At 42.3% G+C, this 12,355-nt stretch overlaps 1 protein-coding gene across 1 annotated transcript in view; it reads left to right on the top strand.

The window, feature by feature from the left end:
• The first annotated feature begins 692 nt into the window (after window positions 1-692).
• Window positions 693-12,355, top strand: part of IRF9 (interferon regulatory factor 9) — a 37,248-nt gene continuing 25,585 nt past the window's right edge. Inside the window, exons 1-6 of the mRNA XM_075828871.1 lie at window positions 693-836; window positions 2,995-3,177; window positions 4,555-4,735; window positions 7,699-7,808; window positions 7,885-8,029; window positions 10,525-10,569. Of these exons, the coding sequence (XP_075684986.1) occupies window positions 2,995-3,177; window positions 4,555-4,735; window positions 7,699-7,808; window positions 7,885-8,029; window positions 10,525-10,569 (664 nt within the window). The 5' untranslated portion in view covers window positions 693-836. The remainder of the gene's footprint in view (window positions 837-2,994; window positions 3,178-4,554; window positions 4,736-7,698; window positions 7,809-7,884; window positions 8,030-10,524; window positions 10,570-12,355) is intronic.

Below are 12,355 nucleotides of genomic sequence, written 5' to 3'. Positions count from 1 at the left end.
CAGAGCCCAGTGGCGCCCCCTACATGCTGGGAGGGTGCAGCGCCCTGTGCACTTACACACCTCGCACACCCCTAAGGCCGACCCTGAGTCCATGCCTCGACATGTCAGAGCTGTTTTGGTGGTATGAGAGGCACTTACACAATATTAGGCAAGTGGTTCAATTGTTATGGCTGAACGGTAAATATATTAATAAAATATATAATAAGGTACTTCTCTGGCATGTTAACATATGCCATAAAGTATAAAAACAATCCAATTTTTTACATTTTATAAAGGAAAAACTCACCATGACATTCATAAAAATTCTATATGTTTAAAACCATAACAACCTGTTCAAATTTGCCAATTTACCAATTTATATATTTTTAGAATGACGCACAAAATATGAAACACTAATTGTTCTTTGTAATATAGATAGTATTCATATGGTGCAAAAAAGAATTTAACTTTTTCTGTAAAATTAAAAAGGCATCATACTTCGAAATAGGCTGAAAAAATTAAGTGCGTTATAAAAGCTAGAATGATGAAGAGCAGAAAGAAAAAAATAAATAATTTGGTTTTACCCTAAATCAAATGTGTCACTCACTAGGAGTAATGCAATGTAAAAGTGAACAGTGCGCTCATGTTGGCCAGATAGGTTATTGCTAGAGTCAGGCATGCTGCTTGTTTTTAGTTGTGTGCAGATCACATGACTTCTGGGAAAAGGAGGAAGCAGCAAGAAGAGCAAAGAGCAGGAAGAGAATCTGGGGGCGGTTGTGATCAAAGAGGAGAAAAGAAACTGAGAAAAAAAGCACATATTCCGATAGTGGAAATACCACAAATTGTAGAGGTGTAAGGTAGGTGGATTATATACCGTAGTTTCAGATCTTTGATTCTATAATGCTATGATTTCACACTAGAGGATTGCCCTGTACTGTTGTTTACTACATTAACTAGACTTAGAGGTTGTCCTCATATCTGAGCATTTCTTTTCACATAGAAACCTTCCTGCAAAGGAGTATTGTAGCCATCATAAAAAATGTGTAGTTTTAACAGTAAGAGTAGTTACACTTATTCATTAAAACAAAAAGTCTGTTGTGATAATAGCTTGGTGTCCAGATAGGTGTAACCATTGTTATGAAAAGTTTATAATGCAGGACGAATTATTATAAAATAAACACTTGTTTTAGATGTTGTTTTAAAGATTTTGGTGTTTTGAATGCTTATATGAAGGCTTCCTGTACTATGTTTAACGTAGATCCCCAGTATCCCCCTAATTGAGGCTTATTAAGTTCATTATATGCGAGATACAGTAGTTACCTGATAATCTTTTTCCCACTGGAGGTTTAGTTGCTTGTAGTTTAATATTAGTCTATCCCTTCTGAAATGGAAATCTGCTCTCCATGCGATGACTTCCTAGTAAGATTATGGTGGGCTTGTGTTTATGTACAGCAGCCAATCTCAACAGGCAGAGCTGCAGATAAATGCATGGGGTGGGACAGAGCAGCAGCTTGAGCCTCTATGTCAGGGGCTCTATGGAGAAGTTTTGTAGCGCGACAATCGAGTGAGGCTGGGTTCACACACCCTATTTACGGACGTAATTCGGGCGTTTTAGCCCCGAATTACGTCCGAAAATACGGCTCCAAAGCGGCAGCAAACATCTGCCCATTCGTTTGAATGGGTTTTATGATGTTCAGTCCCGACGGTAATTTTTTTTACGCGCCGCTGTCAAAAGACGGCACTTAAAAAAGACGCCCGCGTCAAAGAAGTTCCTGTCACTTCTTGAGACGTAATTGGAGCCGTTTTCCCTTGACTCCATGGAAAAACAGCTCCAATTACGTCCGTAATGGACGCAGCAAAAAGCGTCTGCACATGCCATTACGTCTGAAATTCCGGAGCTGTTTTCTCCTGAAAACAGCTCCGTAATTCCAGCCGTAATGGAGGCTGCCATGTGAACATACCCTTATAGTTGCAGTCAACAGGAGTGCACTAAGTTGCATGTAACTCAAATTATTCCTCTGGACTGCAAATATAGCTTGAGGGTTAAAGGAAGAAGACATGCGTCTGTTGTCTGTGTAGCGAAGGACAGGACAAGTCCTCCAGAGAAAAAGAGACACTCTTTGTAACCGCTCTCCACCCTGGCTAAGAGATGTGGATTGTGAACTGAGGACTTTTCTAAAATAGGTTTTCTAAACTGGCCAATCTTTTAAAGGGGTTTTCCCATCAGAGACATTTATGACATTTCCACAGGATATGTCATAAATGTCATATAGATGCGGGTCCCACGTCTGGCACCCGCACCTATCTCTAGAACGGGGTCCCCTAAACCCCATCCTACTGCTCTGTATTGTGGCTGAATCGTGTGATTTTCGACCATAAATTACGGAAACAGCGTGGCTTGCTGGGCTACGCTGTTTACGTAAGTCCCATAGTAGTGAATGGCAGTTATGGAAGCAGCGTAGCATGCAAGCTACGTTGTTTCTGTAACTACCATTCAGTTCTATGGGACTTACGAATACAGCGTAGCTCAGCGAGGGTGGATATGTCATAAATGTCCCTGATGGGAAAACCCCTTTAATATATTTTTTAAGAGGACAACACAAGACGTTTTCATACCATATGCATATTTGGCAAGCATCTAATTTTAAATTTAATTGATTTTCTATTAAACTTGATTGGATCTACATCATAATATATTCCATTATATATTTGGTTATAAATAAAGGGACCTGTGGGACCTCCCTCAGATTCCATTATACACAACCTGGTGTCTGCGTATCAGTTATCTCCCAGCCGGTGAAATACCTGATCCTCGGTTTCTTCTATTAGTATACAGATTGCTCTAACAATGGTACATAATGATCCAACTGCCTAAATGAATGTGAAGGGTAGCGTGTAAGAGTCAAAGCTACAATTATGTTAATGTTTACCGTCTCCTGCAGTCTTACTACTCTGGTTACTTTTAATGCAATGTTTTGAAAATATTGTATGAATGTACTGTATGATTTTTTTTAGATGGCCACTGGTCGTGCACGGTCCACTAGAAAGTTGAAGCCATGGCTAGTGGAACAGATTGAAAGTGGAAAGTACCCTGGACTTATGTGGGATGATGATAATCAGAAAACTAGCTTCCGAATCCCATGGAAACATGCAGGAAAACAAGACTTTCGTCATGATGAAGATGCTGCCATCTTCAAGGTGCCTTATCTAGAAATTATTATTCTTTTTTTTCAGTTAAACAATTAGTATTTAAGTGATTACACATTGTTTTAATTTTTTCACAAGTCAGGAAATATTATAAATTAGATTCTAATTTATAACATTTCCATGTGCTGGCCACTAGAGGGAGCAGTTCCCAAAATTGCAGCATGGTCACTGTGGTAAAGCGACCTCATTGATTCATGCTGCAAATTTGGGGTGGACACACTCTCCTCTAGTGTCCTCACACAATCCCCCCTCCCTTATTCTGGCTAGTGCCAGGAGAAGGAGGGGTTTCAATGTCTTCAAACCTCCTACACTATGTGCCGCCATTTTCTGAGCGACTGCGCAGTGCTAGGAGGATTAGATACAGGGCTCAGCAGACAGTATCACACGAACATACACGAACATACACGAACATAATACACACATCATACACGAACATAAATTACCTTCTCCTGCCGCCGCCTCCACTGGTCTACGCTCCTCTTCCTTACGCCTTCACTTCGTTGAACATATGATTGGAAGCCGCGGCCGGAAGTCGTCATCTTACTGTCCGGCAGCGGCTTCCGGTCCACATGAAAATGGCGCCGGATTTCGATCTACGAACGAGCTTCGCATTGGTCTGTGTGGGAGCCGTGCATGCGCCGTTCCCACACAGACGGCACACGCAACTGAGAAGGGTACGGCTCCCGTTTGCATTCTCTATGGGGATGTATGTGCCGTATAGCATCTCTGTATGTGTCGTTAATCGACACATATAGAGATGGAAAAAAAATAACAGCCCCATAGAGAAGTAAAAGTATGAATACAGTAAAAAGTAAAACATGAGAACACAATTAAATAAAATGTTTGAAAATATTGTATTAAAAGCAATATGATAAAAAAAATAAAAAATCATGACACCTTCCCTTTAAAACCTTTTTTTTTGTCACCCTCTGAATGTAACCCTCTGTGTATTAGAAAAACACCAGGCATTCTTTGAATGTTAGGTTGAATGTTAGGCTATGTTCACACAAAGTATTTTGCAGGCAGAAATTCTGCCCAAAATTCCGTCTGGAATTTTGAGGCAAATTTTGCTCTGCCTGCACCGCGGACAAAAAACACTGCGAAATATGCTTTCTCTGCCTCCGATTGATGTCAATGGGAGGTCAGAGACGTTTATGCCCGAAGATAGGGCATGTCCCTTCTTTTTCCTACAAGACGGTTTTTCCGCTCGCGGTAAAAAACGCCTCCGCCTCCCATTGAAATCAATAGGAGGCATTTTCGGCCGTTTTTTGGCACGTTTTCCGACGCGGTTTCCGTGTGAACTGGCCCTTATAGTCTTGTGCCATTGCCTCATTTATTGAACACTGCTTTTTTTTAAAAAAAAACTAGGCTTGGGCCATGTACAAGAAAAAATTTCAAGCAGGAGAAAAGGGCGATGCAGCAGCATGGAAGACAAGACTTCGCTGTGCTCTCAACAAGAGCCCAGAATTCCAAGAACTTCCTAATAGGTCACAGCTGGATATATCTGAGCCATACAAGGTGTACAGGATCGTTCCACCTGAAGAGCAAGGTGAGGGCCTTCATCGTAGCTAGATGGATGATACAATCTGATGCTTACATTTGTGGGCACACAGGGTAGACTTGAAACACGCCAAATTTTGCATAAATGGAAAACTAGAAATCCAAATGTTATATGACTTTCTACTGCTAGAATTATTAATAATAATAATCTTTATTTATATAGCGCCAACATATTACGCAGCACTTTACAATTTAGAGGTGACATGAAACAAACAATATCAGAACATTACATAGTGACAAAGTTCATTTACAATTCAAACCTGGGGAGTGAGGACCCTGCTCGCAAGAGTTTACAATCTATGAGGACATAATGGAGACACAAAGTGTAACAGTGTTTGTTCTGTACAATGGTCCGGCCATTTTTATACACATGCGGTGGTAACATAAAGCTGCATGAGCCGGTCACCAGCCAGTATCTGTGTATGACAGACATGAAGAGAAGGAGTGTGAGGGAATCTTATTCTGATGACTAATCTAAAAGGAGGGCCATGGAAAGGAGTCAGATTAGGGAATGTTATAGGCCTGTCTAAATAGATGTGTTTTCAGGGCACGTTTAAAACTGTGGATATTGGGAATTAATCGGATTGTCTGGGGTAGCACATTCCAGAGGACTGGTGCAGCACGAGAGAAATCCTGGAGACGGTAGTGGGAGGTTCGGATTATGGAGGATTTTAATCTAAGGTCATTGGCAGAACGTAGAGCCCGAGTAGGGTGGTAGACAGAGATGAGGGAGGAGATGTAAGGAGGTGCAGCACTGTGGAGAGCTTTGTGGGTGAGAGTAATACGTTTGAATTTTATTCGGAAGGGGATGGGCAACCAGTGCAGTGACTGGCACAGATTAGAGGCGTTGGTGTAGCGGTTGGTCATAAAGATGAGCCTGGCTGCTGCATTGAGGATAGATTGGAGAGGGGAGAGTTTGGTGAGGGAAAGACCGACTAGTAATGAGTTACAGTAGTCCAGACGAGAGTGAATCAGAGCAACAATGAGAGTTTTGGCGGTTTCCTCCGTAAGAAAAGAGCGGATTCTGGAGATGTTTTTGTGGTGAAAATGACAGGAGCGTGAAAGTGATTGTATGTGAGGAGTAAAGGAAAGATCTGAGTCAAAAATAACCCTGAGACAGCGGGCGTGCTGCTTAGGAGTGATGGTAGTGCCACACACAGAGATGGAGACATCAGGTTTAGGGAGGTTAGTAGATGGTGGGAACACAAGGAGCTCAGTTTTAGAAAGATTCAGTTTCAGATAGAGAGAGGACATGATGTTAGAGACAGCGGACAGACAATCACTGGTGTTCTGTATTAGAGCAGAGGTGATGTCACGGGAAGAGGTATATAATTGGATGTCATCAGCGTAGAGATGGTACTGGAAGCCAAATCTGCTGATGGTTTGTCCAATAGGAGCTGTGTAGAGAGAAAAGAGCAGCGGACCTAGAACTGATCCCTGAGGAATCCCGATAGCAAGGGGAAGAGGAGAAGAAGTGGAACCAGCAAATGACACACTGAATGAGCGGTCAGAGAGATAGGAGGAAAACCAAGAGAGAGCCGCGTCCTTTAGGCCAATAGAGTGGAGCATGTTAAGTAGGAGTTTGTGGTCTACAGTGTCAAAGGCTGCAGAGAGATCCAAAAGAGAGGATTTACCGTCCGATTTAGCCGCCAAGAGATCATTTGAGACTTTAGTAAGGGCAGTTTCTGTGGAGTGTAGAGTGCGGAAACCAGATTGTAAGGGGTCAAGAATGGAGTTAGCAGAGAGATAGCGGATAAGGCGAGAGTAGACCAAGCGTTCCAGGAATTTGGAGATGAAGGGCAGATTAGAGACTGGTCGGTAGTTGGCAGCGCTGGATGGGTCAAGAGTTGGTTTTTTCAGTAATGGGTTTATAATGGCATGTTTAAAAGCGGAGGGAAAGATACCAGAGGAAAGAGAGAGGTTAAATATTTTAGTCAGGTGACTAGTGACAGCTGGGGAGAGGGACTGGAGGAGGTGTGAGGGGACAGGATCACTAGGGCAGGTAGTAGGACGAGAAGAAGAGAGGAGCCTGGAGACTTCTGTTATTGGGTCAAATGCTGAGAGTGAAGAAGAGGGAGTGCGGGAGGGAAGGGGATCGATGTTACTAGGGGACTGGGAGATAATATCATGCCGGATGTTGTCAATTTTAACTTTAAAATAATTGGCCAGGTCTTCAGCACTGAGATCTGTGATTGGTGTCTTCACTTTAGGAGGGAGTGAAAAGTATCAAAGAGGCGTTTTGGATTATTAGATAGTGTGGAGATGAGAGAAGTGAAATAGACTTGTTTGGCGCGGTGAAGGGCAGAGTTTTAAGTTTTGAGCATAAATTTGTAATGGAGGAAATCTGCATCCAAATGCGATTTTCTCCACAGTCGTTCGGCACATCTCAAGCACCGCTGAAGAAAGCGGGATTGAGGCGTGTGCCAGGGTTGTCGTCGTCTTTGTCGGGTGGTTCGGAGTGTGGGGGGGCTGCTTCATCCAATGCATTTTTGAGAGTGTTATTGTAAAGTTTGGCAGCCAGATTGGGACAGGAGAGGGAAGAAATAGGGGACAATGAGGACTGTAGACTAGTCTATGAGTTTCACAGTGTTAATGGCATGTAGATTTCTGTATGTCTGATACGTAGGGATGACCTGAGGAGGCAGAGAATATTTGATAGTAAAGGAGAGAATATTGTGGTCAGAAAGCGGGAGAGGAGAGTTAATAAAGTCAGAAACTGAGCAGAGCTGGAAGAAGACCAGGTCAAGCGAATGTCCGTCTTCATGTGTAGGAGAGTTAGTAAGTTGTGACAGACCTAGTGACGAGGTTAAAGATAGAAACTGGGAGGCAGATGAGGAGAATGGGTTATCAATGGGGATGTTGAAGTCACCCATGATGAGAGTGGGTGTTTCAGAGGATAGAAATTGTGGAATCATTGATAAAGCATTTTGTTGGGGTCTACTATTAATAAAGGTATTCCACCCTCTGAGAGACAAGGCCGGAAGAGAAAGATCACTGCAGATTCAAGGAGCAGCTCATCTGATGAAACGAATCCAGTAGAAAAGAAACCTCAGGTCACACTGGTAAGATTAACAGAATCTCTTTTCTGTTCATCGTTTCCCACTTTTGTGTCTGAACTGTATTCTTTTTTTCTATCAGAAATTTGAAGTTTCTGAGGTCACCAGCTCTGTTTCACCAGAGGATTCTGGGATTGGAAGTGACCTAAGCAACACAGACACACCTATAGTAGCACATATTCCTGAGCTTGAATCATCCAGTCATGATAGAAACTTCACTAGTATGAGTAAGTTATGAAGACTCATTTGTGAAATGCTATTTTCCTATGAATGTTTGTTGTGAGATTTAATTGATGTGTCATGACATGATAGGTCACGTGCTACATAAAACAGCATTTTGCTTTTCGCAACATTAGCTATTATACTTTCTGTTTCAATTACTTGACAAATTAGTGGCATCTTTACTATTCTCATCTGCAATGTACTGAGCTGAATCTGTGTTTGTTTTTGGAGTTTAGTATTTGTTCCTTTGTTTTTCATCTAGCTAATTAACGCTAGGTGTATTCAAGCTTAGATGATGTTGCATTTTTAAAGTGTAGCTAAACGTTCGACATACTTCTGACATGTCATAGTGACATGTCAGAAGTTTGTATTGGTGGGGGTCCGAGCACTGAGACCCCCACCAATCGCTAGAATGAAGCAGCTGAAGCGTTTGTGTGAGCGCCCAGCTGCTTCGTGTCTGTTCGGCTTTTTCCGGAAATAAATGTATCGGAGTACGGGCACATAGACTTTCTATTGAGTCCGTACACCGATACATTTATTTCCGGGAATAGCCAAACAGACACGAAGCCCTTGAGCGCTCACACGAACCTCAGCTTCTTCGTTCTGGTGATTGGTGGGGGTCTCCGTGCTCGGACCCCCACCAATCCAAACTATTGACATGTCTCTATGACATGTCAGAAGTTTGTCGAACATTTAGCTACACTTTAAACTATGTAACCAAAATGCATATTTCTGTGGAAACTATCCAAACGATAACAATGAGGGTATGTTCACACAGTGTTTTCAGACGTTATTCGGGCATTTTACGCCTCAAATTACACCTGAAAAGACAGCTCCATTACACCTACAAACATCTGCCCATTGCTTTCAATGGGATTTACGATGTTCTGTTCCCACGAGCCTTTATTTTACGCGTCACTGTCAAAATACGGCGCGTAAAATGACGGCTCGTCAAAAGAAGTGCAGGACACTTCTTGGGACGTTTTTGGAGGCGTTTTTCATTGACTCCATTGAAAAACAGCTCCAAAAACGGCCGTAAAAAAATGCTGTGAAAAACGCGAGTTGTTAAGAAAACGACTGAAAATCAGGAGCTGTTTTTGCCTGAAAACAGCTCCGTATTTTGAGACGTTTTTGCTCACTGCGTGTGAACCATCAGTTGTAAAAATGCTATCTCCTTCTCAGTACTTACTGACCTAAGGTCATAATTTAAGGCTGGGTTCACACGACCTATTTTCAGACGTATTGGAGGCGTTTTACGCCTCGAATTACGCCTGAAAAGACAGCTCCAATACGTCGGCAAACATCTGCCCATTACTTTCAATGGGCTTTACGATGTACTGTGCCGACGACCTGTCATTTATGCGTCACTGTCAAAAGACGGCGCGTAAAATTACAGCCTCGTCAAAAGAAGTGCAGGACACTTCTTGGGACGTAATTGGAGCCATTTTTCATTGACTCCAATGAAGAACAGCTCCAAATTACGTCCGTAAAAGACGCGGCGAAAAACGTGAGTACATGCAATTACGTCTGAAATTCATGAGCTGTTTTCTCCTGAAAACAGCGCCGTAATTTCAGACGTAATTGCAGTTATCGTGTGCACATATCCTTACAGCTAAAACCAGAAAATAGAGCAGAGTAGATCATGAACACGATAAAAGTATAATGGAAAGATTTACACTTACATTAAAATTATTAATTTAAAAGCGATCAAAATCTCATAGTAAAGTCCCATAGTGGGACTAACGAAAAAAGAAAAAAAAAGGAAATGAAAAATCCCAGGTAAAAAAAATGCTCACAAATGCTTTATTACGAAAAGAACATAAAAAATAAAAGAAGCTACACATAATTGGTATCGTAGCGACCTGAACTAGAAAACAATTCCTTTATTTAACCCGCACATTGAACGCCGTAAAAATTGTAAAAAAAACAATGCTAGACTTCTGTTTTCCGTTCTTCCTGCCTTCCAAAAAATTCATTAAAAAGCGATCAAAAAAATCGTATTTACCCCAAAATGGTACCAATAAAAACCAAAAGTCATCCCACCAAAAATAAGCCCTCGTACAGCTGCATCGGCGGAAAAATAAAAGTTATTGCTCTTAGAATATGGCAATACAAAAACAAATACTTTTTTTTAAATAAAAAGTGTTTTTATCGTGTAATCGTAACGACCTTCAGAATAAAGTTATTATGATCATACCACACAGAAAGTGGCATAAATTTAAAACGCAAAAAAAGAATAGCAAAATTTCTGGGCTTTTTTCCATTACCCCCAAGAGGTAATAAAAAAAGAATCAATAAATTATATGTACCCCAAACTGTGGCATTAAAAAATACATGTTTCGCAAAAAAACAAGCCCACACACGGCTGTCTTTAAAAAAAATAAAAAAGCTATTGTTTTTGAAATTCGGAGATCAATAAAATCACTCCGTCATTAAGGCCCAATTCACTTGTTCGATCATTTTCTATTGCACTAAGTAACTATTTTTGTTCCTTTTACAGCCACCCCTCCTTTCCTTGTAGAGCCATCACATGACACACACAAAGGTAATTGTATTTCTTATCTGCATTTATGGTATGTAAACATTAATGTATCTGTCAGCAGTTTTGAGGCCTCAAAACTGATGACAGCGCTATATAGGGGAGGTGGGGGACACCTCACCTGACATGTCTATTTATTTTATTAAATACTTGTAATTCCCATGAAATAACAACTGTGGAACATATTTTCTTAGCACTCTGTGTTGTGCCGTTCCCCGATTATTCCTCCTAGAAATGTATGAATAAATTGACAACTGGGTGTTACCATTCCCCTTGTCAAAGGGGCGTGTCTTTACACTCTGTCAGCACTAATTGGACAGTAACAGACTGTGCAGGGACACCCATCCTACTGGAAACACCCAGTTGTCAATTTATTCATAAATGTCTAAAAGGAATAAGAGAAAGGGCCCAACGTAGAGGTTAACCCCTTCCCGCTCCTTGACGTACTATTAGGTCATGGTAAGTGCATTGTTCGTACTCCATGTCTTAAAGGAACAGTGTCATGATTTATTTATTTTTTATTCATTTATGTGTTTTTATTTAATAAAATATTATATTGACTTTATTTAATTTTTCACACATAAAGTTTTTTTTTATTGACACTTTCTTACTGTACCGGGGACTGCCATGTTTTATTTCATCTTTGTATGTGTCTCTTAACGACACATACACAGATGGAATACGGCAACTACAGGGCATAGGACACAATGAACGTGTGGCGTTCTTTGCCTCTACTATCTTGCTCTGTACTGCGCAGACGCAGGTCAGAGTCACCCAGCAGAGTAGCTGGTTTGTAGGGAGATAGCAGGCGCCATTATGAAGACCGGCTGCACTGCAGGTAAGGTGTGTGTGTGTCTCTGTCTGTCCCTCTATCTCACAGACCCCCGCTCTCGTGACCCCCGGCGGGCCCCCCCCTGTCGCTAGATGTATTGTCAGTGTGGACGGTGTGCGGAATGTGATCGGGTGAGGAGGTGAGGTATCCGTCAGCAGGAGGTCGGGAAGGAGACTTTCAGCAGCAGATGGTTATTCCTATCACAGAGTGGTGTGACAGTCTCCTCTACTGCGGAGGAGACTGTCAGCAAGATGGTATGGGGACTATGTAGGAGACTGTCAGCAGGATTGTATGGGGACGCTGGAAGATACTGTCAGCAGTATTGGGTGGTGATTCTGGAGGGGACTGTCAGCAAGATTGTATGGTGATGCGTCCCCACCCAATCTTGCTGACCATCTCCCAGCGTCACCATACAATCTTGCTGATAGTCTCCTCCAGCGTCACCATACAATCTTGCTGACACTCTCCTCCATCATCACCACCCAATACTGCTGACAGTCTCCTCCAGCGTCACCATACAATCCTGCTGACAGTCTCCTCCAGCATCACCACCCAATACTGCTGACAGTCTCCTCCAGCGTCACCATACAATCTTGCTGACAGTGATGCTGAAGGAGACTGTCAGCAGGATTGTATGGTGACGCTGGAGGAGACTGTCAGCAGGATTGTATGGTGACGCTGGAGGAGACTGTCAGCAGGATTGTATGGTGACGCTGGAGGAGACTGTCAGCAGTATTGGGTGGTGATGCTGGAGGAGACTGTCAGCAGTATTGGGTGGTGATGCTGGAGGAGACTGTCAGCAGGATAGTATGGTGACGCTGGAGGAGACTGTCAGCAGTATTGTATGGTGACGCTGGAGGAGACTGTCAGCAAGATTGTGTGGTGAAGCTGGAGGAGACTGTCAGCAGGATTGTATGGTGACGCTGGAGGAGACTGTCAGCAGGATTGTATGGTGACGCT

The sequence above is a fragment of the Rhinoderma darwinii genome, chromosome 1 (genome assembly GCF_050947455.1).
Source record: "Rhinoderma darwinii isolate aRhiDar2 chromosome 1, aRhiDar2.hap1, whole genome shotgun sequence".
NCBI classification, from domain to species: domain Eukaryota; kingdom Metazoa; phylum Chordata; class Amphibia; order Anura; family Rhinodermatidae; genus Rhinoderma; species Rhinoderma darwinii.
The sequence above is the reverse complement of the archived record's forward strand: the minus strand, read 5'-3'. Positions and strand labels throughout refer to the sequence as shown.